The 24,453-nt window shown below is 44.5% G+C and overlaps 2 protein-coding genes across 5 annotated transcripts; one reads left to right on the top strand and one right to left on the bottom strand.

The window, feature by feature from the left end:
- synj2bp (synaptojanin 2 binding protein) lies at nt 1–8,535 on the top strand. The gene is made up of 4 exons (XM_054796081.1): nt 1–140; nt 569–705; nt 5,546–5,641; nt 6,339–8,535. Exons 1-4 carry the CDS (start codon nt 83–85, stop codon nt 6,480–6,482), a joined length of 435 nt encoding a protein of 144 aa, XP_054652056.1. The 5' UTR covers nt 1–82; the 3' UTR covers nt 6,483–8,535.
- rtf1 (RTF1 homolog, Paf1/RNA polymerase II complex component) lies at nt 1,068–21,277 on the bottom strand. 4 transcript variants are annotated; one of them, XM_054796072.1, is made up of 18 exons: nt 21,076–21,271; nt 19,016–19,126; nt 18,785–18,935; nt 17,066–17,261; nt 16,863–16,980; nt 15,537–15,648; nt 15,323–15,470; nt 15,070–15,247; nt 13,795–13,877; nt 13,205–13,292; nt 13,025–13,132; nt 12,856–12,933; nt 12,064–12,185; nt 11,909–11,966; nt 11,751–11,828; nt 11,138–11,239; nt 10,947–11,061; nt 1,068–2,481 (listed from the first exon to the last, which is right to left on the bottom strand). In XM_054796072.1, exons 1-18 carry the CDS (start codon nt 21,157–21,159, stop codon nt 2,462–2,464), a joined length of 1,950 nt encoding a protein of 649 aa, XP_054652047.1. In that variant the 5' UTR covers nt 21,160–21,271; the 3' UTR covers nt 1,068–2,461. The 4 variants fall into 4 exon arrangements, with proteins under 4 accessions (XP_054652047.1, XP_054652046.1, XP_054652048.1 ...); XM_054796071.1 differs by lacking the exon at nt 1,068–2,481 and adding an exon at nt 7,724–8,394 and having other exon boundaries at nt 21,076–21,269; XM_054796074.1 differs by lacking the exons at nt 1,068–2,481; nt 10,947–11,061 and having other exon boundaries at nt 11,167–11,315; nt 21,076–21,270.
- Nucleotides 21,278–24,453: the final 3,176 nt, after the last annotated feature.

The raw sequence follows: 24,453 nt of genomic DNA, 5'->3' as shown, positions 1-24,453 counted from the left end.
CTCAGACAGGACCGTCCTCCAATGACATCACCCTCACGCTCATAGTTTGTCTCCCGTCGCTGTACGCTTTTGAAAGAAAAACATGAATGGCTCATTGCGCTCCAACACGGTGGACATTAAACTACGGCGAGGGCCGGCAGGTAAGAAGAAGAAGCGGGAGGTCATCGGACGAGCTTCGCGGTTGGCTTCTCTGTTCACCACGTAGCTTGGCAGCGGCTAGCAAGCTAACGGCTAACTAGCTACACGTAGCCAAGTCAGGCTTGGGCAACATGATTGGGTGATGCTTGGGTTGAGCTACTTTTTAGGGTTATCAAAGTCCTTGTTGGCGCTGTCGGGTTGAAGCGTGCGCTTGACAACATAGCGAATAGCATATCAAGTCAATGTCATTATCATGAAACACGAATGCAGCAATGAGCTCATGAATGTAGTCCTACATAAAGTCATGAATTACCACTAGCGTGTCAAAGATCATCTATATGACAGGAGCACTTTTCCTAGCAGCATTATGTAAAGTGTTGTGAATTGACTGTTTGTACTTTGGTTCAGTGTATCGATTGATGGTTTGCAGGTCTGGGTTTCAACATCGTTGGAGGTGTCGACCAGCAGTACGTCGTCAACGACTGCGGCATCTACGTGTCCAAAATTAAAGAAGACGGCGCAGCGGCGCTGGACGGACGACTCGAGGAGGGAGACAAGATCCTGATGGTAAAAGACGTCACGCTTCCATTTTTAACTCCATTCCATCAGTGTCAACAGAACAAGACGCCGTTTCCATTCACTTCAAGCCTTGATTGCTTGTTTTTAAATCAGTGGCGGTCAAAGTGAGGCCTGTGGCAAATTCTAAAAATAGACTGAACAAGAAAAGTGGGACTGTCCTCCAGAAGGATTTTCAGTCACATCGGATTGGTTAGATTTTGTCCATAGTCCACTAATATTGTTGTTTTTGGGTTTAAATTGAAGAATGATCCCTACAAATAACCAGATCCCATTTGCCACTCCCCCCCCCAGCTAAAACACAGTAAACACTATCTTTCATTTGTTATTTATTCAGCCACACGGGAAGCAGTTCACATTTGTTAGGGGAAAAGTTGTAACATTACGACAAAGTCAATAGTATGGGAACAAGTCATCATTACAAGAAGAAGAGAAGTTATTCATTGGTAGATCACCAGCGCTTATTTCACCATTTTTATGATGAGCACTCCATTGTAATTCTCACTTGTGAAGGTGACATTGGGAAAAGTTACTTGAACTGTGGTTCTTCTCATGTTTGGCATGTCGACATGAACACTTCAATTACTCTTAGAGGTCCGTCCCCCTTTCCTCAGTGAGTCTGTTTGGTGTTAAGTCCATCTGATTGAATGCTTGGCTTTGACGGCATAGCCAGATAACATAACTTGCGCTCAGTGCCGTCTTTGAGGTGATGTCCATGATGGCTTTTCTTTTACCACTTGGGACTCCTACTGCAGCAAGACATTTGGTAAGTGATGTGTTGTAGAAGCCCCTGCTTCCTATTTCAGTTGGGAAGTAGTGGGTACGCCATCCTCTGTTTTCACACTCGGCAACTAGGTCTTGGTACTTGCACTTTTTTCTGGCATACGCATTGGACAGGTTCTCCTCCATTGGAACAGTGAGTTCTATTAGGATTACTGTTCTTGTTTTTTCTGAATAGATGGTGATATCAGGACGCTTGGCTGTTTCTGCTATTTGAGGAGGGAACAATATTGGCTTATGTTCCTCATCCATCAGAATTGCCCGGTCGTTGGCCTTGTGTAAGATGTTGGTAGACTTTCTTTGGGAGTGGTATGGTTGGCTTTCTGTAGGCTGTACCATCAGCGGTTCAGAATGCAATGGTGTTGATATACATCAGGGGTCACCAACGTTTGTCCTTGTGAGAGCTACTTTGACAAATTGAAAATGGCCAAGAGCTACTCATTTTTGTAACATTTATTTTCAGAGCTTATTTTAAACCCAAACAAAGCGAATATGCTTGTTTTACCAGAACATGAACAAAATGCTGGTGTCCACAACTCACATGTTGTATTTCACAATGCATTTCTTTCTACTGTTCTTTCATTATTAACTGAAAAGCAGGCTTGCAGGCACCTCATGTGGCTGTGGGGGGCTACCTGGTGCCTGCGGGCACCATGTTGGTGACCCCTGGTATAGCCTGTGTCTTGTGTGCTATATTCTCTCTCATTGGCTTGGTCTATGAAAGGCATCAATCCTGATGTTTTTGTTTTCAGGGTTGGGTCATGACCCCAATTGTATCGCCCGCTTTGAAGGGAGTAGCTTCAGCCATTAAGGATGTGGAACAGTGAACAGTTGTTGTGGTGGCAAAGTTGGCAGGAGTCCCATAGGTCTTAGGTTTGCAGGAGATGGCAGCTGGTCATGTATAGCGTTGAAATGAAATGATAGTAACTCTGGTGTCCAAATGTACAGCAGTTTCTTCCATGATGTGTCAACTTGCATGACGGATTCCTATTTCAGCCAAGGATAATATCAATGGAAAATTCTATTTAAAAAAACAGCCCTTCTAAATACACATTTTAACATGATTAGAGCCCTCTAGACATGAAATAACACCCCTATAGTCACCTTTACACTCCTATTACCCAATATAGTAGACATAACAGGAAAAAATAAGACGTATACTGTGTGTGTGTGTGTATGTATATATATGTATGTGTATATATATACAGTATACACACACACAGACCCTTTCCATAAAATGAGAATGTCATGGAAAAGTTGTTTAATTTCCATAATTCCATTCAAAAAGTTAAACTTTCATAGATTATTGATTCAGGGCCCACAATTTAAACGATTTCAAGTATTTATTTGTTTATTTTTACATCATTTGGGCTTCCAGCTCATAAAACCCACGAAAACAGGAATTCAAAAATTAGAATACTGTGAAGAAATCACCATTTACTTCTCAGTTTTTGCAGGAAAAAAAAGAAAGAAATTAGGATCACATCAAATCAATCAAAATATGGTACTTTCAAAACGATATGTCAATCTTCAATACTTGGTTGGGAATCCCTTTGCCTTAATCACTGCCTCGATGCCACGTGGCATTGAAGCAATCAGCCTGTGGCATTGCCTGGGAGTTATGGAAGCCCAGATTTCCTTGATGCTTGCTGTCAGCTCTTCTTTGTTGTTGGGTCTGGTGCCCCTCATTTTCAACAAACAACTTTTCCATGACATTCTCATTTTTTGGAAAGGCTCTGTATATGTATAAATGCAACACTTTTGTTTTTGCTCCCATTTTTTATGAGATGAAGTGAAAGATGTCAAACGTGTTCCACATCCACAATATCAGCATTTCTCTCCAATATTGTTGCCAAATGTGTCTAAATGTGTGATCGTGATCACTTCTCCTTTGCTGAGATCATCCATCCCACCTCACAGGTGTGCATATCAGCATGCTGATTAGACACCATGATTAGTGCACAGGTGGGCCTTAGACTGTCCACAATAAAAGGCCATTCTGAAATGTGCAGTTTTGTTTTATGGGGGTCTGGGGACTGAGCAGTCAGTATCTGCTGTGACCACCATCTCCTTGGCATAGAGTTGATCAGGTTGTGGATTGTGGTCTGTGGAATGTTGGTCCACTCCTCTTAAATGGCTGTGCCAAGTTGCTGGATATTTTGGCGGGACCTGGTACATGCTGTGGTATACGCCCATCCAGAGCATCCCAAATATGCTCAATGGATGACATGTTCAGGGAATATGCTGGCCATGCAAGAACTGGGATGTTTTCAGCTTCCAAGAATTGTGTACAGATACTTGCACCATTATGCTGCTGCAACACGAGGTGATGGATGTACTGCCAAATTTGGAGACGCTTATGGTGGAGAAAAGAACATTCAATACACGAGCAACAGCTCTGGTTGACATTCCTGCTGTCAGCAAGCCAATTGCACGCCCCCTCAAATGTGTGGCATTGTGCTGTGTGATAAAACTGCACATTTCAGAGTGGCCTTTTATTGTGAGCAGTCTAAGGCCCACCTGTGCACTAATGATGGTGTCTAATCAGTATGTTGATAAGCGTTCTGACACCTGTGAGGTGGGATGGATGATCTCAGCAAAGGAGAAGTGATCACTATCACACATTTAGACACATTTGGCAACAATATTGGAGAGAAATGCTGATATTGTGGATGTGGAAGAAGTTTTACATCTTTCACTTCATCTCATAAAAAAGTGGTACAATCTGCAAAAGCAAGAAGAGGGAGTGAGACAAAAACATCAGGAGCTTGTAATTTAAACAAACAAAAAAACACTGAAATAGGCTGTTTATCACCTGATCAAAACTTTGACACCACAGGCTATAAAATGTTGATGTAGTGTCATCATTCCCCCTGTCATGCCCTCCTGATGGTGAAGCTAAGAAGCTTTCTCTTTTCCAACGTGGTGGGATTGTGGAGCTGCATAAGCAAGGCCTCTCGCAGCGTGCCATGGCTGCTGAGGTTGGGAGCAGGAAATCAGTCATTCTACTTTTTTGGAAAGATCCTGAGCATTATGGAACAAAAAAGTCAAGTGGTCGACCCAAAAACATCACACCTGCGCTGAGCCGGAAGAAGGGTTTAAAAAACAAATTCAAAGACCTTCAACGCCACAAAAGTGCCCGTTTGGAATTTGCCAGGGAGCATCAAACATGGGACATTGAAAGGTGGAACAAAGTTTTATTCTCTGATGAGAACAAATGTAACCTTGACGGTCCAGATGGCTTCCAACATTACTGGCATGACAAGGAGATCCCACCTGAGATGTTTTCTACCCGGCACAGTGGAGGGGGGTCCATCATGGTCCGGGGTGCTTTTTCATTCAGTGGAACACCGGAGCTTCAGGTGGTGCGGGGTCGTCAAACGGATGCAGATGTTGGGGCGGGCATCCCTCATGACTGAGGGCCCTCGTGTGTGTGGTACCAGCTGGGTTCTTCAACAGGACAACGCTGCAGTTCACAATGCTGGCTTGACCAAGGACTTCTTCAGGGAGAATAACATCACTCTTTTGGACCATCCTGATTTCAATCCCATAGAGAACATTTGGGATGGATGGCAAGGGAAGTTTCTAAAAATGGCCATCAGTTCCAGACAGTTGATGCCCTTGGTGAAGCCATCTTCACCACTTGGAGCAATGTTCCCACTAGCCTCCTGGAAACACTGGCATCAAGCATGCCCAAAGCCATTTTGGAAGTGATGAACAAGAACGGTGGAGCTCCTCATTACTGAGTCCTACTGACAACATTTTTGGTTCTGCTTTGGAGAGTTTTTTGTTATTTTTTGAGCGACGGTCTTAAACTTTTGATCAGCTGATAAACAACCTATTTCAGTTGAATTGTTGTTTTCAATAAATGACTTTTTCAAAATGCTTGTTGTCTCACCCCCCTTCTTGTTTTGCATATTGTAGCTCTACTTAAAACCTCATTAAGATCCAAATGTGCAAAATGATCATTCTAGCCATCTTTCAACTGGTCCTAAGATGTGGATGAGGGGTGTGTATGTATGTGTGTATATTAATGATGATGATGATGTAGATCAACGGAGTGAAGCTGGGGGATCAGAGCCACAAGGCTGCAGTGGATCTCTTCAGGACAGCAGGGGAGGATGTGGAGCTGCACGTCCTCAAAAAGGTGAGTGTGTGTGTAGTGGTGTTTTTTTTTTTTAGGATCAAAGATGTTATTTTTCCAGCTGAATGCTTCAAAACACCCGTTGGTATTGAAGCATGTGTGCTGTAAGCAACACAGTGACAATGCAGTTCATAGAATATCATATCAAACACAACCAATACAGTTAGCATGCGCAAAGTGCACCTCACCTTAGCATACAGTATCTTAATACGCTGTATGTGTCCAACTGTGCTCAGTATTTTATCATATGTTCTTGTTAGCGTCCTATTAGATTGCTAATACACTAGTCTGTTAGTTAATTGGTTCCACACCTCACGGTGATAAGGGAATTTCTTATATTCCTTATGTCTTATTTATAAATTGAATATTTTGGTGGTTAGAGTATAGAAAACATGTTTACCACATTCTAAATACACTTTTTAACATGATTAGAGCCTTCTAGACATGAAATAACACCCCTATAGTCACCTTAACACTCCTATTACCCAATATAGTAGACATAAGAGAAAATAAGACATGGAAAACCTGTTTACCACCTTCTAAATACACTTTTTAACATGATTAGTACCCTGCAGACATGACGAGTGGAGCGTCTATGATTAGGTATTTGTGGTGAATGACATCAAAAGTGTGTTTTGAGCAGAAGTCAGTGCACATGCAGGATTGTGAGCGTATTAATATGTTTGGCCCTCATGTGCAGTCTTCCCATCACGCCAAGGGACCGTGTGACTCCCACGCTGATTCCTCATCCTGGGGCTCCTGTGTGGGACTAGCAGCTGTTTTAACGGGAGCTGGCGCTATGCTGTCCCTGCTTTACCTTCGTCACCTGAGAAGAAACTTCTAATGTGGTCTTTTGGGATCAAGCAGCCAAAGATGGGAGGAAAGTGAGCTTGTGTGCAGTTAGCTGCTGACGCCAAGGATTTCTTCCCAGCTGGGGCACATGGCGTCATGAAGGAAAAGCTGCTGATGCTCTCCAAGGTCATGCACAGCTTTTTCACACTGGGGAGTTGGAAGGATGGACACAGTCCTGACAAATCCAAAGCAAGCTGCACTGGCCTCGTAGACAGGATAGTGTTGGTCTACGTGCCACCATGCCCACCACCTTCATATTTCCACTGGGCAGTGCCTTCTCTTGGCCAGTCTTCATCATGTTCATATAACCTTCATGCAATCCTGGACATCAACACACTAAACGAACAGTATTCTGTCCTTAAAAACCCTCCAGTCTTCCTCTTTAGCCCAAAAGCTAATAGTGTGTTCCAACAGGACCAGTAGGTAGATGTAGTAGTATTATTATAATTGATTGCTTGTCTTTGGGAAGTCTAGTGTCAAGTATTTGTGTTTTCAAGGAAAAAAAAAACCTCCAATCCATTTCCCCAAGTGTGCATATGGAATGATTCAATGTCATCACACTTGCTGATGGAGACCTGCTTGAGCTTCCATCCATTGTCTTCCACTTGTCCGGGTCGCAGGGGCAGCAGGCTCACCAGGCAAGTCCAGACTTCCTGGTCTCCGGATACGTCTTCCAGTTCCACCAGGAGGACACCAAAGCCTTCACAAGTGAGACGCGATCCCTCCAGTGTGTCGTCCAGGCTGGGCGTGCTATCAGCAGTAGCCATATTCTGCATTGAACACAACTACTCAGTATAGAAATGTGCTCATGGACTTCCGCCATACATCACAAACAGGAAGTCCTGCTCAGAACTGTTCCGTCGTTTCATGTGGTATCAGGTATCCACATGTATTAGATGAGACCCTTGGCTCTCCACCCTCCCTTCGTTGAGCACGGTGATTTTCACACCAAAGTAGCTGATATCCGTTGCAAGTCCATGAATACATTGAGACTGCGTTCTGACTGTGCCTGTGTGTGCACTGTTGCCAACTCGGTGACTTATTCAAACTGCGATTATAAGTTCTAGTGCATGCAAACGTGCCTGATGGAAACTGAAGTGACAAAGTGGCGCCACTGGTCCCAATGTGAAGTTGCTGCATGCATGCTTTGTCATGATGCAGGAAACCTCACCGTTTCTTGAAAGACCATTTCCTTTGGGTTTTAGTGGCTCCTACATGAATAAAGACAGTAAATCTATGAAACAGTGCCTCTTTATTTTCTCCTGCACTCCAAAATGCATATTTACATGGCATGCCACACCAATACAGGAATTGACTATTGACAATAACATAATCTGCTCTGCCAGTTAAGGATGAGGGTGTTTTTGTGGTTTGTTGATCCTTTGAAGCAACCTAACAAAATATACAAGAGGAATGAAGCAACATCCATTTATTAAAAAAAATCTATCATGTCTGCAGGAATCTGCCAGCTTGAGATGAGAGAGATGACATGAAGTAGCAAACATGGTGTTCCAAGTAGCTTTGTCAAATACTTGAAACATGGAGGACATGTGACATGGCTCAGAGTGCTGTAGTGTCCTTGTTCACCAGCGCCAGGCCCTTTCAAAAACAAGCGGACTGCAAGAGGATGGTTACGTAGAAAAGAACAAGAACGCAGGAACAAATATTTCGTGTTTCCTTTGAGAAAAATGACACTTGATCAGCATGTCCTCGCTCCCCATTAAAAAGTCTGTTGTATTACCACACACACACTTTCACAACCTGTTCCTCATGCAGTGTGGTGGTGGTGCCATCGCGTCAGATGAGCCCCCTCCTCTTCTTGTAGTCCTCCAGGTTGAGTGACCTGCGGGGGGCGCCGTCTTTCACTGGCAGCGCATTGGAGCTGACAGACAGAGACTTGGCTTCTGCACAGCAGAGGGCAAACGTTAGCTTGGCGGCGTCAGTTTGGCACCGGCACAAGACAAACACACGCAGCACTGCAATATACAGACCCATTCCAAAAAATTAGAATGTCATGGAAAAGTTGTTTAATTTCCATAATTCCATTCAAAAAGTTAAACTTTCATAGATTATAGATTCAGGGCCCACAATTTAAACGATTTCAAGTATTTATTTGTTTATTTTTACATCATTTGGGCTTCCAGCTCATTAAACCCACGAAAACAGGAATTCAAAAAATTAGAATACTGTGAAGAAATCAGCCCAAATTTTGCAGGGCATGAATGTTTTAAACTGAGTGTCACACACTAATCATCTACTAAACTCAAATCACCTGCACAGGCTTCCCCAGGTGTCATTAAATTGCTTCAGTTTGGTTCAATTGTCTCAGTTGGGTTCAATATGGGGAAGACTGCAGACATGACAACTGGCCAGAAGACCATCATTGATACCCTCCATAGGATGGGTAAGCCACAAAAGTTCATAGCTAAGGAGGCTGGTTGTTCACAGAGTGCTGTGTCCAAGCATATCAATGGAAAGTCTAGAGGAAGGGCAAAATGTGGCAGGAGAAGATGCACCAGCAAAAGAGATGACCGTGGGCTTCAGCGGATTATCAAACAGGGAAGATTCAAGAATCTGGCAGAGATCCAGAAAGAGTGGAATGAGGCGAGAGTCACAGCTTCAAAAACCACCACATTCAGACGCATCCGGGAGATGGGCTACAACTGTCGGGTTCCTCGGGTCAAGCCACTTGTGAACCTGAGCCAACGTAGGAAGCGTCTCCACTGGGCCAAGGAGAAGAAGGACTGGACTGTTGGCCAGTGGTCCAAGGTCCTCTTTTCCCATGAAAGTAAAGTGTGCCTTTCATTTGGGAATCAAGGTCCAAGGGTTTGGAGGAAGACGGTTGAGGAACAGAACCCAAGCTGCCTGAGGTCCAGTGTGAAATATCCACAGTCCGTCATGATTTGGGGTGCAATGTCCGGTGCAGGTGTTGGTAAACTCTGCTTTCTTAAATCCAAGGTCACCGCAACAGTCTACCAGAATGTTTTAGAGGACTTCATGATTCCTTCTGCTGAGGATCTGTATGGAGATTCAGATTTCATCTTCCAGCAGGACCTGGCCCCTGCCCATACCGCCAGAAGCACCAAAACCTGGTTTGATGCCCATGCCATCACAGTGCTTGACTGGCCAGCCAACTCACCGGACCTAAACCCCATTGAGAATCTATGGGGTATTCTCAAGAGGAACATGAGGGGCACCAGACCCAACAACAAAGAAGAGCTGACAGCAAGCATCAAGGAAATCTGGGCTTCCATAACTCCCAGGCAATGCCACAGGCTGATCGCTTCAATGCCACGTGGCATCGAGGCAGTGATTAAGGCAAAGGGATTCCCAACCAAGTACTGAAGATTGACATATCGTTTTGAAAGTACCATATTTTGATTGATTTGATGTGATCCCAATTTCTTTCTTTTTTTTCCTGCAAAAACTGAGAAGTAAATTGTGATTTCTTCACAGTATTCTAATTTTTGGAATTCCTGTTTTCGTGGGTTTAAAGAGCTGGAAGCCCAAATTATGTAAAAATAAACAAATAAACACTTGAAATCGTTTAAATTGTGGGCCCTGAATCTATAATCTATGAAAGTTTAACTTTTTGAATGGAATTATGGAAATTAAACAACTTTTCCATGACAGTCAAATATTTTGGAAAGGGTCTGTATGTTTGGTGGTAGGAGTCTAAGTGTAGCGAGGAGAAAAGGAAACATATGTTTACAACTACACATGAACTTTGTGTGTGTTTTGTGATGGCGGCAGGGGGAGGGTCTCATGCACACAATTACTACAAGTTTATGTCTTTCCTTCACTGATAACGTTTTCCCTCAAGCAGTAAGGTTCCGCACTGTATTCAGCAGTCCTTGAACGCACTGCAGTCACGCGCAAATATGCGCAAAAGTGACACCTCAACAGATCTTTCTCTGACGCTGCTGCGCCTTCATAAGTCCTGCAAATGGAAGACAACCAGAAAACGCACATCTACACCTTCACCACTCTGAAACTTTTACCCTCTATAAGTCTCTTCACCAGACGGGTTGCCAGATGGTGTGATTACCTACCAGATACCACAGCAAAGTTGGTGGCACTAATCCCTCCTGCTACATTTTCTTATTATCCAGGAGAGCAGAGATGTGCCAACGAGTCAAGTGACAGGTTTTCTATGTCTTATTTTCTCTTATGTTTACTATATTGGGTAATAGAAGTGTAAAGGTGACGATAGGGGTGTTATTTCATGTCTAGAGGGCTCTAATCATGTTAAAAAGTGTATTTAGAAGGTAGTAAACAGGTTTTCTCTGTCTTATATTCTCTTATTATGTCTGCTATATTGGGTAATAGGAGTGTAAAGGTGACTATAGGGGTGTTATGTCATGTCTAGAGGGCTCTAATCATGTTAAAGTGTATTTAGAAGGTGGTAAACAGGCTTTGTGTGTGTAGTATGTAGGGAGTGTAAAGGTGAGCTGACCTGCATTAGGAACCTGGAGGTCTATCTTCACATCAAAATCGTGAACTTTAAACAAGTCTTCTGAGAGGTCAGTGGTTGGTTTGGGTACGTCCTTGTCCTTGGTGTCTGTTGGCCCCTGTGATAAAAGGTGAAGGAGAGGTGATTATGGAGGGGTGAAGGAGAAGGTGGATGAAACGGATGCTCTCTTTCACCTCTTTGCTCTTCTCTGGCGCGGTGGCATCCGGCGTGGAGCCAGACCCGTACTTCTGGTTGAGGTGCGCCAGAATGGCTGCGTGCACCGAGGGGTCTCTGGCCTTGAGGAGCACAGACAGGCATCGCTTTACCACCACAAGGCTCATCACATCAGTCAGTCATGCCACGGAACCATGGCTAGGATGATGAAAATGTGCCAACATGTCAACAATATCTACAACCTCCAGCATGACTTATGTGGCCTGGAGCGCATGTTATGGACCTACATACTTGGATGATAGGCGTTCATCTCTGTGTTGTTAAAAGGTCAACATTTTTAACATGATTAGCATGATAATTCATGCACAAATGTCAAAAATGTAAATGTCATTTTTATAGCTTGTAGTGCAAAACCCACACATGAAGCATCCTTCAAACAGAACACTTCCATGGCTGGAAGATACACACCTCATTCATCTCCAGCAACTACACACGTCTCAGTGTTCAGTGAGTCCTATACTACCTAGGAGATACATACAGTATACACACTAGCTATCATCCATATAGGAGACACACAGGGCACCTATGATCGATACATAGGGGGGTATCTATGATCCATGTAGGAGATCTTACGTTAGACACCATGGTGGGTTTGCATTGCCTTCGGGTGAAAGGGTCCATTTGTTGGTTTTTGGAGTTTTGTCCTTCAGCCTGCAAGAAGCAGCAAAGTGTTGTTTTACGATGATGCATTGGAGGTCAGCAGGGTGACGTTTGACCGCCAGCTCACGTACCACCAGAGCCTTTTCTGATTCCACGATGTTCCAGCTTCTGTTTCTCTGGTTGATGTAGCTGCACGGATGGATAAGGATTGTTCTTACCCGACATGTCCTACATGTCCTATTCTCTACTTCAGAGCGTGCACACACGGGCCTGTCAGCTTTCTAACCTGATGGCAGAGATGTTCTTGGTCCTCTGTCTGTCCAGGGCCTCGGCCCGCTCCTCAAGCTCGTTCAGCTCGTCCTGGATGATTTTCACTTTGTCGCCGTCGCCGCTCTCCTCCGCCATGGCCTTCAGTGGGAAAATCCACTTATTGAAATCATCCACAATGCTTGTGAGACACGGTGCCTTCTGAACATACGAGCACAGGTAAGGAGAGGTGGGTAACTCATGCGTGTCATGGGCCACCTGCCCATGCTGAGAGCATGTAGCAGCAGGTACCTTCATGAGTAGTTTGCTGATCCAGCAAGGGAGAAAGGAACGCTACCTAGTGTTAGCAGCAGCTACCTTCGCTAGCCCGGGGCATTGTGGCGAGGTGTCACTACGCCGGTAAAGTACTTCTGCCTTTGGTTTCTTATCTTGTGCATGTCTGTCCCGCTTAACATCATCAAAACCATTTCAATATTAGTCAACACACAATCCAACTTGTTCTGAAAACATAGCTGGGCTTCTAATCACATCCGAGCCTGTTCTCAATCAAGAAATCACTTAAATAAGACCTGCCTGCCAATGTGAAGTAGACCAAAAGAGCCTGAAAAGCAAGACATTGCTACATGAGCTCAATCATTGGCTAATGTTTACATTTGTTTGAGGATCTCAACCATTGAAGTGTGAACAAGACACTTGCATGGTATTCACACCACTGCAGGTGCAGGACCTTGTTACCTGCTCAGATACCATCAGAAGGCACTTCATGTCTCAATATCTCCACTCCAGGTGCTTTGAAATGTCCTTTCCTCACCTTGTCCTTCAGTAACTGAGTTTTCTTCATGGCGTAATTTGGCGGTGCTTTTCGGAATCTGTCTTTCTCTTTGACAATCTGCGTAGAGAGCGAGGGGAGGGGGAGGGGGAGAAGGAGAGGGTTTAGTCGGGAGCGAAGGGCGGCGGACGCGCAGCCACGAGCCACTCACATCCTCTATGTCTTTGTCATTGAACTTGTAGTTCATGGCTTCTTTGATGGACTGCTCCTTCTTGGTGATCTCGTCCAGCGTGGGCACTTGCATCCCCGCCACCATCATCTGCAGATGGGAGCACAGAAGCAGTCAGCATCGCCTCGCGACACAACGCCGCCACAGCCGTCGTCTGCTCACCGCCTCTTTCCACTTCATGAATTCGTTCTCTGTGAACTCCTGGTTGGATACAAACTCCAGCCTGAAAACGCGCGTGTCGCCGCCGTGCCTGAGGAGCGTTTAGAAGGACAGTCAAGGCTGCACATGCACCATGCATACTACGATACCGTGGAACCTTGGCTAGCGTCCTGATGCAATTCCAGAAGGTCCCACCCCAACCCCAACTACTCCATTTATCCCGTAAGAAATCCTACAGAAGCAATTCATCCCTTCCAGGAAGCAATCAAGTCAACGCCGGAACAGATGAGGAAGGAAAGGATACGTGAACATCCAAACACCAGGTGACACCAGGTGGCAGCAACATCTTCTTTCTAAAGGTGGTGTGTGTGTTTGTCTTTGCCTTCTTCCATTCAGCCTGCAGGTCTTTTGGGATAACAACAGTGTTAGCTAGCAAACAGATTACCGCTGATGACATCACAGACGGCAATGGAGCCGACTTCTGCTTCCTGTTTGCATGTATTAGCAAGCTCCTGGTTGGACGCATGCAGCGTAAAGCGGTAACGGAAAGACGCACTAAACCAGGTTCCACGGTGCTGCTAACTGTTACCGACCGTAACTGCAATCCTTTGTTTGTCCGCGTCGATCCCAGTTGGTAAACCTTGGCCGTCTCCACCACGTCCACGATTTCAGCAACCTTTGCACACAGATGAACGTGAAAACAAGCTAGCCACCCCAATGCAGGCGTGATTCCTTTTATTTGGCAAGGGGTGGGGCTTTTAATGTGCCATGCACCACCCTTGGGGGGACACAGCCACAAGTCTAATGCATTACTGAGCTTGTGTCGTGCACAGCAGTGGTAACTGATGTGCTGCCTGTCTTATGTCTCACAGCTCCAACTCATATCAGCACGAACACAGACAAGCAACTCAAACCCCACATGAGCAACACGTGACGGAGGCAGAGAAAAACTCCCTGTGAGCAGAGCCCAGGCTCTGTGGGTCGGCTAAAACCAGAGTAGAGTGATGGATCTTAGTCGACGTAGGAGTATCAGGCTCACTTGTAAAGATACAGTATGTTTTAGAGGGTTGGGTGATATACCCACATTTCTTTTAAGCACGGGATCAAAAACAAGCATATGGTTCGTGTCCATACAGCTGGATTTGATGTTTGTGGCGACTAGCTCCAGCAGCTTCTTGGTGCTTTGAGCACTTTGAGCCACACCCCCCTTACCGGAGACCCCCGCGGAGATACGGAGGAGGAGGAGGAGAGGCTGCAGAGCGGGAATGAAGCACCGACAGCGGAAAAGTCGGTAGAAACCATGTTTAGCATCTGTAGCCATGGCGAACGTGAGATGAAAGAGCTAATGGCGCTAACCCAGCGGCAGGGGGGCCACCGTGAGTGCAGCCCGATTAAGATGGAAGATCCGATTTGACTCTTTCTAGATTTCTTTCAAAAAGAGCATAGACTATTTTATTCTATTTTAGAAGATGCTTTAAAATGTTGATAGAGCAACTTGACTGTGGAAATGAGGCCATACAGTGTGCATTTGTTTGTGTGTTCTGCTGGGTTGATGGTGGATGGGTTCTAGGAGATCTTGAGACGAAATGGTGGCTGACCATGTATGCTTGAGTTGCTTGTCTGTTTTCACGTACGAGTGTGACCTCCTCGTGTCAAGTGGCTGCTGGGATGTGCTTCCATCAACAGTGAATTCTATTTCCTGTCATTGCTGCTCGTTGGTCTTAGCTTTCCCCAAACACGACATCTTACCAACAGCTGATCACATTTCCTTGCAACATGCATCCTGTATGCTGGGACAGCGTGATGAGGTGGTGAGGGATTATTGGGACTTTTGGGCCATGTGGGAAGCCACCCAGCTCCATGCTTACCCTGTAAACTGGTTTGCTGCTGCTGTTCCCGATGCCAATCCTCACAAAGCAGCCCGTCACGGTTTTGGCAAAGAAGGGCATGTGGCACCAGCGCTCCAGCTTGTGTCGGGACAGGCGGATGCGGTTGAGCTCATCCGGCAGCGAAACAGGCTGAGACTTTGGCGGAGTTTCCTCTTTCCTGTTGGCACCACAACGAGCCCGGGTGAGGCGACGTGGCGGAACGAGGCGCACAAAACTCAGCGGCGACACTCACTCGTCGTCGTCGTCAAACGAAGAAGAGCGCGAACTCCTGTCGCTCTTGACTGATGACTTGTCGTCGTCGTCGTCTTCCTCCTCCTCCTCCTCGTCGTCAGAGTAAACCTCGCTGGTCTTCAGGGGCTCCCGTTTGGCCAGAAGTTCTGCTGCTCGGTGGGACCACAAAGCCTCAGCACGGCAGCACCACTGCACTGACACGACACTGTACCAACCTGTTTTATTCTTCTTCTTCTCACGCTCCGCTTTCAGTTCTTCCATAGCCTGTGACTTCTTGTCCAGTTTTTCGTCCCGCTTGGACCGCCTCTCCTTGTTGTGGGACATCACCTGTGTGCCAGAACACCCAAGATGGACCACAAACCACGACAATAAAGCAGCTACGTGTTCTGCATTCACTCCCCATGCATTCATTACATTTGGGCCCCCGTTCGCCCTTGCTCACAAGCACATTCAGACGTCTTCCGGGGGGGGGGGGGGGGGGGGGCCACACATGGATGATGCTCTATGGGACTAAAATGTAGGCTCCAGCACCCTGCCCAACCCCAGAGAGGATAAGTGGCATAGAAGATGGATGGATGGATGGATGGATACTAAAATGACACTCTTTTTTCTTATTAGAATATGATTTTTCCTGGTAATGTTTTGACTCCATTGTTATTTTTCCTTTAAATTTGGTCCATAATAGTTGGACTTTATTGTCATGTTAGAACTTTTTCTTTAGTGCTTGTTTTGTTTGCTGTTCACTTCAAGACAAATGACATCTTCCTTTAACATTTTAACTTCATCTTACTAAAATGTTGTTTTTCCTCACAACATTTCGATAAAATACACACTTTTCTCAACTTTTTTTTTTTTGTTGCTATTTGTTTACATTTCTTGTTCAAATACATTTTTACAATATGCCATGGGCCAATAATTTAAAAAAACAAAACAGCCAGGACTTTTTGGACACCCCCATTTCATGTCTATAGGGTTCTAATCATGTTAAAAAGTATATTTAGAAGGTGGTAAACAGGTTTTCTGTGTCTTGTCTTATTTTCCCTTATGTCTACTATAGTGGGTAATAGTAGTGTAAAGGTGACTATAGGGGTGTTATTTCATGTTTAGAGAGCTCTAATTATGTTAAAAAGTGTATTTAGAAGGTGGTAAACAGGTTTTCTGTGTCTTATTTTCTCTTATTATGTCTACTATAGTGGGTAATAGTAGTGTAAAGGTGACAAAAGGGGTGTTATTTCATGTTTAGAGAGCTCTAATCATGTTAAAAAGTGTATTTAGAAGGTGGTAAACAGGTTTTCTGTGTCTTATTTTCTCTTATTATGTCTACTATAGTGGGTAATAGTAGTGTAAAGGTGACTATAAGGGTGTTATTTCACGTCTAGAAGGCTCTAATCATGTTAGAAGGTGGTTCTATGCACTTACTACCAAAATATTCCATTTATAAAGAAGGAACCCTACTTGGTGAAAAGTGGTTGTGTGTGGAAATAATGAAGCACTGTCAATGAGGACGTGGGGATTATTGTATTTGGAAAGTTGGTACTCACCACTTGTGTGTCTTGAACCTGAGATTGCTTCCGTTTTTCTTGCTCTTCCTCCTGCTTCTTCTTCTTCTCCTCTTTCTCCTTCTTCTTTGCAGTCTTCAGCTTCTTCTTGATTTCAAATCTTTGGAAAAGTACAATCTCAGTGTGAACATGTGTCGTGAGAACTCTTCTGCTGCCTTTTTGTCCCCCCTGAGTCGGAGTCTCACCGTCTCTTGAGCACCTCTCGCTTCTCGATCCTGTTGAACAACTCCTGCTCTCGCTCCTTCTCCGTCATCTGCTCTAGCCGGGCTCGATCCTCGGCGTCGCCCATCAGGTCGTCATCATAACCGTCCCGGAAGACGTCGTCTTCCGAGGAGTCCGAGCTGGAGGAGGAGCTGTTGCTGTCCGAGTCGGACACCTCGCCTGAGAGAGAAAGATAAGTGTGGTGAGAACATTGAATACTCTGATGGACCAAAACATTCAAACCATCTTTCACAGAAAAAAACACACATACGTGCTTGCAATGAGCAGTGATGTCATCTCCATGTATGTCTGACAAACATATCAAACACAGCGTGACAAGTCCAAGGAGCTGGGAGGTGGCAGTAATACACCACAACACTCTACTGTCTCAGGCGGCTTACTGTAGGTCCTTCAATGTGCGCAGCAAGCTACTGAAGATCTCTATGGTAGCACTGTAGACAGAACAGCTTTCCTATGTCTTATATGCCTTATGATGTCTACTATATTGGCTAATAGGAGTGTAAAGGTGACTAAGGCCATACCATAACATACCAAAACCTCCGTATTTTCCCCCATTTTTGTTGTTTCTTTTAACCAAAATATTTCAACTTTCTGAGATAATCTTCATATTTTTTTGGTAATATTATGACTTTATTTCAGGTAATATTATAACTTCTCCCAAAGCCAATTTTACTTTGCTTCTCACAATATTACCACTTAAAATTCTTGAAAATTTCAGCGCTATGCATCTAAAGTGACTTATTTTTCCTCATATTACAAGTTTATTCTACTAAAATCGACTGTTTTTCTGGATAAAATACAACTTTTTTCCTCTTAATATTTTGACCTTATTCTTATCAAATTTCAGCTGTTTTTTAATTATTATTTTCCAAGTAATTCAACTTTCGTCTTAGCTCCACTGTTGTCAATCACTCTACCTCAGAATACTTCAGGGTTTAAGATACATGACTTCAATTCATTATTCATGTATTACACATTTTTAATTTGTTCAGTTAATAATGCATTTAATTAGTACATTCATTATGAATTGTCTTGTATTGAAAAACACTACTTTTTCTAATTTAACAGACACATTAGGTGAATTTGCACCTAATGTGCGATCCGATCATACCAGCCTGAATTGTACCCAGTATGGGATTGGAAGTGAAATCGGTGGAATTGCACATCATGAGCATACCTGGAGCTTGTTGCACAGCCTTGATGTGCAACACCACTCATTTAGTTTCTTACCTGATAGTAAAATTCAGGCTGGTGTCAGTGATACCAATCCGAATGTCATGGTGCTGGTCTTTCACCAACAAGAAAACCAAAATGAGGTCATCATGGAACATGGTGACGTCTGTGTAATACTTTCAGACAGTAGATGGTGTCCTGCGTGATAATGCGTTCAAGGGTGCTAGCTCATTCAGGCATGAGGCAAATTGGCTTTCAGACACCAACCGAATGCAAGTAAAAGCGTGCCTGGAGAGCAGTGACATGTACACACACAATTAAGGGTGAGAATGCGTGCCAAGTACTACGAAATGTGGGAGGTCTTTGTGAGCTACTTTCATACGAAAAAGGAGTTGTCACATTGCGGTGACTGATTTGAATGTGTCAGTGACACAGGACGGGGGGGTCCAAGGTTACCGGTAAATGAACAAGTGTATGTAAAGACTGAAGCCAAGTGGTTCAATCTGTACCCTCCTCTGGTGCCGAGCTCTCCCCTGAGCTGTCTCCATCTGAGCTTCCAGACGCCGTAGATTTATGAACCTTCTTCTTGGCGGCACTCTTCTTCTCGGGACCCCGCCCTGGCTTCACTTTCTTTTTGCCTTTGGCGCCCCCCACGGTCCACTGGACAAACACAAGGAACAAACGATGTACCACGCTTTCACAGCACTGTGACCCCACACAACAAGCGCGGCCTGCCCTACCTCGTCGTCGCTGTCCGATGTCTCAGAGTCGGTGGATGCCGCCGGTTTGCTCACCGGCTCGTCCTGCTCACCAGAGTCGACACGCTTCCTCTTTGCCAAGGACAGCAACTCCTGGAGGCGGAGGTGGAGATGATGGACAGGGGAGTAACCTCACAGATCAACGCTGACCTCAGATCACTTTTATGTGATGGCAAAGAGGAAAAGACCTCCAAAACGTCACTGAACCGCTTTGTGGCTCGTGACTGTTTTTAGTGGTCCATTCTAAAAATAATTGAACTGAAAAAAATCATTTTTACATCGTAAATAAAAAAAAAGAATATAGTCAAACTATTTCTGCCCTGCGCTCACTTGTAAACATTGACTTTCCGAGGAAGAAATTTCTCGTGTTAGTTGTTCCAAAAAAAACCATGGAACACACAAAAAACACCATCAGCCACCCGAAATGCCAGCGCAGCAAGTGCAAAAGCTTTGCCAGAGACTTCCGTGGCATCACACCAGCCGCTCGGAGCGTGTGCCCAAATACAGTGCACCTTGCTGGGCCACAGCAGGTGGCTCCTCCCCCCCATACCCTGGTTCTCCTGATAGCAGTGATGTCATGATATTTCATTAGGACACAACAAATCCTAACTTGTTCCAGTCCTTCTTACCTGCAGGTGTGCACAAACTACACTTGCATCTACATCTTTACATCAAGTACATCGAAAATAATTATCAGCTATCAGTATCATATCGGCACAAAGTTATCAGTATCGATTTGAAATAGCCCCCAAGTTTTACAGCTTAAAGAGAAGACTGTGCTCGTTCCAGAGGTATCTAGTGCATACACCTAGTCCGGTTCCCACGTAACAGTCATGGGGTGTGACACTGCAGGATGTCTCATTTGACATCCATCACACTCATTTCTGCTTCCAACAACTAAACATAAGCATTCATCTTTGCACTGCATCTTCACAGCATCCACAGTCAAACAGCACACGTCACCACACACACACCTTATAAGGCATCATTCCCAGCGGACTTCCACCATGTCACCGCCACCACTCCGTGTTTTCATTTTCTATGTTAAACTACATGTTTATTGGTTTACCAAACTAGGTGAAAGTTATAGTAAATGTTCAGTCATTTGTAATTACTTTTGCATCATTTTCTGAATGTAAAACTGTACTTATTGTCTATAAAGTGTGTTTTTTTAGCATTGTTGGGTGTCTGGATCGGATGAATTGGGTTGACATTATTTTCAATGGGAAAATTTGATTTGCTTAGAGTCAGACCTTCTGGAAGGGATTCGTGACGTTACCCAAGGCACCACTACAGGTTCCACTGGACAAACTTGCTCTTTAAACAAAACGAAAAGCTAAGTAAGCCCTTTCCCTTAAGGCGAGCATGTTGGTGCCGACTAAATCACCTTTAGCTGCAGGTTGGGGCGATATGAAAACAAAACAATCCCAGCATGACACTGCCATGCAGAACTACAGAAAGTGCATTTGCACCTGCCACACAGGCTCTCTGAAGCTGGAGGAGGTTGTTGTTTGCTCGTATGCTAATGACAGCGCAGCGCCACCAAAATAGAATGTCAGCTCCAACCAGGTGACGTCACAATGGCGATAAGCTTGCCTATTTCAGACGCCGCGCCATTCCAGCTTCAGTTTCAGTTTGTGCATTGCAAACACATAGCATAGCCACGCCACAGGCACTTATCGGGTCCACAACAGCAAACGTAAACACAGACATTCGAACAACACCAGTGCGAAGTGATGGCGGCGTTAGACGGTTATGATAACCAGCGTTAGCACGACTCACTTGGCTAGTGTTAGCGAGCAGCTCTGCCACAATGCACGATGTTTTGCGGACAAATGTCGGCATAGAGACAGCAAATACAAACCAATTTATTTAACTTAGTGAAAAGAGAGTTCAGGGGTTTTAACGAGAATGGCCTACTTTGCGTTATTTCCCCCGAGCAAGGCCAAACAGCGCAATGAGTAGCATACATTCGCTTTCACATCTGTGGACAACTTCACAAATGATCCGTCGACACACAAGCTGGACAAATGCATCCGTACCTGATCTAAATTATCGTCACTGGCACTGTCCTCGGAGTCTGAGTCGATCACGACCCGACCTTTCCGCTTCTTTACATTGACCATGGCTAACGCGCGGTGAAGCTAACCTGCTAACCACCGCGGTGTCGTCTTATGTTGGCTGTTAGCCACTCGTTGCTAGCCCAGCTAGCGCCCTACCGGAAATGCAATGAACATGCAAAATGACGCCACTTCCTGCTTTCGCATTTTTTTTGTGTTACGACCACTCAAGTCTGTACTACTGGGAGGGGCGTCCCTGCTGACCGCATGAAGCCATTGGTCGGCCATCTTGCTTCACCCAAAAAGCACACACGCATACACATACATGTATCTTCATTCACTACATTTATTATGGTTCGGTATAAAAATGAACACGAATTAACAAAAAATTCCATTGAAACAGAGGAAATTTACTAGACCCAAATCTCAAAATTTCCCTCCAGTTGAAGTTTTTTCCTACCTCTATGGTGTGAAATTACAATGCATAACAAGTAAATTTCAGTGTTCACAAGGTATTTGTTACGATAAGGATCTACGTAGTATCAAAGTTAAATGCTAGCATACCTTTAGAAGATGATCAGGAAAGTCAAATGTTGGAACTGCATTTGTATTGTATGTACTTTATGTACTTTATTGATCCCACAGTGGGGAAATTTACTTGTTACAGCAGCAAGCAAGCAAGACAAGTAAAGAGAACAGTAAAGTAAAGCACTACAACATGGTTCAGGTGGTGCAGGTGTTGTAGAGCCTTACAGCGGTCGGTATAAAGGACCTGCGGAACCTCTCCTTCTTACACCGTGGGTGTAACAGTCTACTACTGAAGGAGCTGCTAAGGGAACCCACAGTGTCATGTAGCATTTTGTCCTAATCTAACAGTCTGGCCGGTCCTGTCCAAGTTCTCCTCGGTGAAATGACTTGAACAGAGTTGCGATCTGGCTGCAGGAATCCACCTGTCTCTCCGCATATTTACTACCCATTGCTTTAGAAGTTGAACATTGCAGTGTGGAAATCTAGAGGAGAATAAGGGCTCATTTACAACTACTTAGATGAAAAGATGCTTGCAGATTTAAAGTATCTATTTTTATTATTTATAAGCATTTACCTACCTGTGAAATGTAAGTCCCTTGTCGCCATTTTCACGAGTATCACGATTTGTGCAATTAATAGCAGCACAAGACGGCATCTCGAACTCCTCTTAGTTGTTCGGCTTTCTTGTTTTGGGTGAAACAACATGGCGACTTCTATACTTCCGGTGGCTTCAAGCCTCCAATGCGCAGTAAGCGATCGGGGCCATTCAGTTATAGAGTTCAGTGGTTACGACAGCTGCTGCGACGTCACGCGCTGTATTATTGTTTTTTTAATGTAAGAAATAACAATACATCACATGTGTAGTATATTGGGGGGGTTATTTCATTACCAGAAACAATGAAATAGAGCATCATCACTCTTTTACCAAAACCTAATAAGGATACTCTTTATTAGGGATGACCGAGTACACTACTATCTGTATCTGTATCTGTTCACTCATCTAAATTATCCGTATCCTTATCTGTAGTCGGAGTGGGCGGGCCATAAACCGGAAGTAGGCGTTGTCTAATCGAAAACGGGTGGTGCTTAACTCGGTGCATTATTTTAATTGTGAAATTGACAAGAAGTTGTTTATTATTCAGCTATATGTGTACTTTGTAGGTGTGGAAGTCATCTGGAAGACTTTTTTGATCTCATTATTTCTTTAATGATCTGTGCGAAGTTGGTGATTCATGCAAACACCCTCTGATGGCACAGAGGTGTTTCTTGTTCACTGTATTTTTCTCGAAAGCACCGCGTTCAGTACTACGAGCAAAATTTTACAACTTTATATCACCAGCCAAACTACAAGCAAGCAGACGAAAAAATACCCCGACAATGACTAATGCACCAGCCGTATATCCAGTAGGTGTCTTGTGGAGTTACTGTTAAGAATTCTCTTAGATATATGCTGGAATTGCCATCGGCGGAAAACTTCTCTACAAATGTAGAAAAAGCTAGATGTGTATTCGACCGTTGGCTTCAAAGGGACCTGACCTTACAAGGAAGGAAGGATAACGGGATGCTTCATCCTGCCCTTTCGTCATATGCTGACCAAAAAACATCCTCGGCAATAAACTCTACACGATTTCAATTCATATGGAAAGATAACAGGGAGTATGTTGAAAGGATTCAAATTATTAGAAACTACTCTGAAGGAGGATTTAATGCCACGGACTCTGAAAATCTCAACCATGTGTTCAAAATCAAATATGTCCAAAAATGTCTGATTTTGACAAGACTTGCATATTTATAAATAGTGTGTAAGAATCTAAGTAAATACAAGTCAATGTACACTTTACACAAGGGAGGGCAGACAGTACAGCGCAATAATGTGGTGAAAGATCTTTTCCAGGCAGGTGGGGTATTGTAGACCTGGGTGGCGTGTGGAATCAATGAAGTCCTGTAGCGCTCACTGTGGGAACGGAGCTGGAGGAGTCTGTTGGAGATGGAGTAGGTGGGTGGGATTGTCCATGATGGAGAGTGGTTTGTCCAGTGTTCTCATGTCTGTCACTGTTACAACAACGCCTCCAACTGAGTGCTGAGCCGGTTTATGTCCTTCTTGCTGGTGCTGGTCTCCCAACAAACCACAGCAAAGTACAGGGCACTGGCTATCACAGACTGGTGGAAGATCTTCAGCAGCTTGCTCATGCCCTTCTTGTAGACAGCAGTGCTGTTGTCCTTCCAGTTCTGCTGTTTATGTGGACTGCCAAGTACCTGTAGTAGTCCACCACTGCCAACACCCGGCCCTGAATGGTGATGGGCTCCACTGGAGTCACCTTCCTCCTGAAGTCTACCACCAGCTCTGTGGTCTTGTCCACATTCAGGAGCAGGTGGTTCGCCTCAGACCGCTCTACAAAGTCAGCGATCCCTGTGCTGTGCTCCACTTCCTGTCCATCAACCACTGCAGAGTCATCAGAGCACTTCTGCAGGTGTCAGGACCCACAGCAGTACGGGAAATCAGAGGCGTACACAGTGAACAGGAATGGAGACAGGACAGTTCCCTGCGGTGCCCCTACACCACTGATGTAAAAAAAAAAAGTCGTAAATTTACGAGAAAAAAAGCCGTGAATCCACGCTCGTAAATTTCCCAGAAAAAATGTCAAATTTAGGAGAAAAAAACATTACATTCACAAGATAATAAAGTGGTAGATTATGGAGAATAAAGTGTTAATATGAGGTGTGATGGTGTCATACGTGTCGGAGGGAAAATAGAGCATACATGTAGCTCTTCAGGATGGAAGGAAACTTTCCTCTTGCTTCAGGCAAACTTTTATGTACTTGTAGAACGTG

Source organism: Dunckerocampus dactyliophorus, chromosome 13 (genome assembly GCF_027744805.1).
Source record: "Dunckerocampus dactyliophorus isolate RoL2022-P2 chromosome 13, RoL_Ddac_1.1, whole genome shotgun sequence".
Taxonomy (NCBI): Eukaryota; Metazoa; Chordata; class Actinopteri; order Syngnathiformes; family Syngnathidae; genus Dunckerocampus; species Dunckerocampus dactyliophorus.
This window is presented reverse-complemented; position numbering and strand designations above follow the sequence as displayed.